General features: G+C 38.8%; 1 protein-coding gene across 1 annotated transcript; it reads right to left on the bottom strand.

Moving 5' to 3' along the window:
- Positions 1 to 430: 430 nt before the first annotated feature.
- Positions 431 to 2,115, bottom strand: LOC114179599 (berberine bridge enzyme-like 17). Its single transcript, XM_028066005.2, has one exon. It carries the CDS (start codon positions 2,065 to 2,067, stop codon positions 478 to 480), a length of 1,590 nt encoding a protein of 529 aa, XP_027921806.1. The 5' UTR covers positions 2,068 to 2,115; the 3' UTR covers positions 431 to 477.

Below are 2,115 nucleotides of genomic sequence, written 5' to 3'. Positions count from 1 at the left end.
ATACAAAAGATAGCATATGTATGTTAAGATTTTATTATTATTAGTATTATATATAGATGAAACAAAAATTTGATACCGGTTGACTTTGAATATGAGAAAGGTGATAGATTTTTTTTTTATGAAAATGGATATGGGATAAAACAATTCGTCCCCGTTCTACCCCATTTATCACCATATATAATGTTTGCTAATAACAAGATTGAAAGATGAGATTTTGTTGCATAAACAAACAAACATATACTATAATCTTCTGTGTATATTATGTGTTGTATATTATTCTGAATTAACATTACTAGTTCGTATAATTAATATCTCTTGCATAAATTTCTAACTCACGCGTAACCTGTTTGGAATATTGTTTAAAAATTTTCTCATGAAACTTTTAAAATTTTGAAGAGAACTAACCACACCGTAAGTATAGAAAAACACATAGCCAAACAATTTGATCTTATTGATTGATGAAATTAGCAGCTAAAGCTAGGCAGATTTAGGTGGTATACTCTGTTCATAGGTGAAGAAATTTGAAGGATCAACGTTGGTTTTGACGCGCACTAATTTATCAAAGTTTTCCTTGAAGAACTTGGTTCCATATATTTCAGCATCTTGCAAGCTTGCTGAAGAACTTGGATGTTTGGCACCAACATCAAGATCCCTGTAATTCAGAAACACTTCCCTCGGAGACCTAGAAACAAAAGGGGTCATAAAATCATAAAACGACTTCGAATAGTTCATGTAACGATCATAGGCCTCAGCACCATCTTCAGTCCAGAACACAAAATACTGAATCAGGAACAAGTTCCCTTTCCTGTGAGGAAAAGGCGTTGCTGATTCTGAAATCTCCTCCATCATCCCTCCATAAGGGTTCCACTGCATCCAAATGTTGTTATATTTAGTCATCAAATCCCACATCTGTTTGAAGGCTGTTTTTGGGATCGGGTTTTTCACATAATCTGATCTACTCTTAAAGTATATCGCAGGTGGTTCACCAGAAGTTGGTAGCAGAGCTTCAATAGGGGTACCAACTGGGAGATCCTCCCAGAATAGAGTGGAATTTACCCAAGGCATTTCTATGCAATCACTCTTTTTCAAACCCAATTCAGGGAATGCTTGATTCACCAAAGGAACAAGCCTTTCGGTTGAACCTAAAAACTGGCCAATGAAAGAGACTATCACTGTTCCATTCACCACATCAGGTTCCACCCTTATGAAAAGATCTCTGTCTAGTTTTGGTGCAACCAGTTGCCACTTGTAAGCAACATCAGTTCCATCTTCTTTCACAGATTTCTTCACATTGAACACAGTCACTTGTGCGGGCACAGCGACCAATTTGATCCTCCATGAAAGAATAACCCCAAAACTGGCTCCACCACCTCCTCTTATAGCCCAAAACAGATCCTCCCCCATTGATTTCCTATCTCGAACAACACCATTCGCATCCACCAATTTGGCATCGATGATGTTATCAACAGAAAGACCATATTTTCTCATCAAATTGCCATACCCACCACCAGAAAAGTGGCCACCGGTACCCATAGTGGAACACACCCCTGATGGGAAAGCATGCACATTGCTTTGCTTTGCTATTTCGTAGTAAAGTTGACCAATGGTGGCTCCAGACTGAACCCACGCAGTGCCACTTTTTATGTCCAAATCAATAGAATGAAGAGGAAACATGTCGAGAATCACATACGGCACGTCTGAGACATATGAAACACCCTCATAGTCGTGGCCACCGCTTCGGATTCTGATCTGAATTCCGTTTGATTTGGCGCATGTAACTGCTGCCTGGACATGACTCTCGCTTTTGGCGGTTATGATGGCAAGAGGTTTTGGAGTGGTTTGTTTCTTGTATCGTTTGTTCTGAACGTGCAAGTTCAAGATAGAAGTGTATGAGGTGTTTTGTTGGGTGTATATGACTTGGGGTGTTTTAGCGTTTGAATGAACTGAGAAACAAGCGAGGAATTGTTTGATATCTGGGTTTTGTTGATGCTGTGAATTTCCCAGAGAAACAGACAGCATTATCGTTAGAGATGCTATGAAAAAACAGAGCAATCCCATTGTTTTCATGGTTACCTATGTATCTTTTTCGATCTATTTGTGTCTTTTTCGATTAGC

This window comes from Vigna unguiculata, chromosome 3 (assembly GCF_037176805.1).
Source record: "Vigna unguiculata cultivar grain cowpea cultivar isolate G323 ecotype 2 chromosome 3, ASM3717680v1, whole genome shotgun sequence".
NCBI lineage: Eukaryota > Viridiplantae > Streptophyta > Magnoliopsida > Fabales > Fabaceae > Vigna > Vigna unguiculata.
The sequence above is the reverse complement of the archived record's forward strand: the minus strand, read 5'-3'. Positions and strand labels throughout refer to the sequence as shown.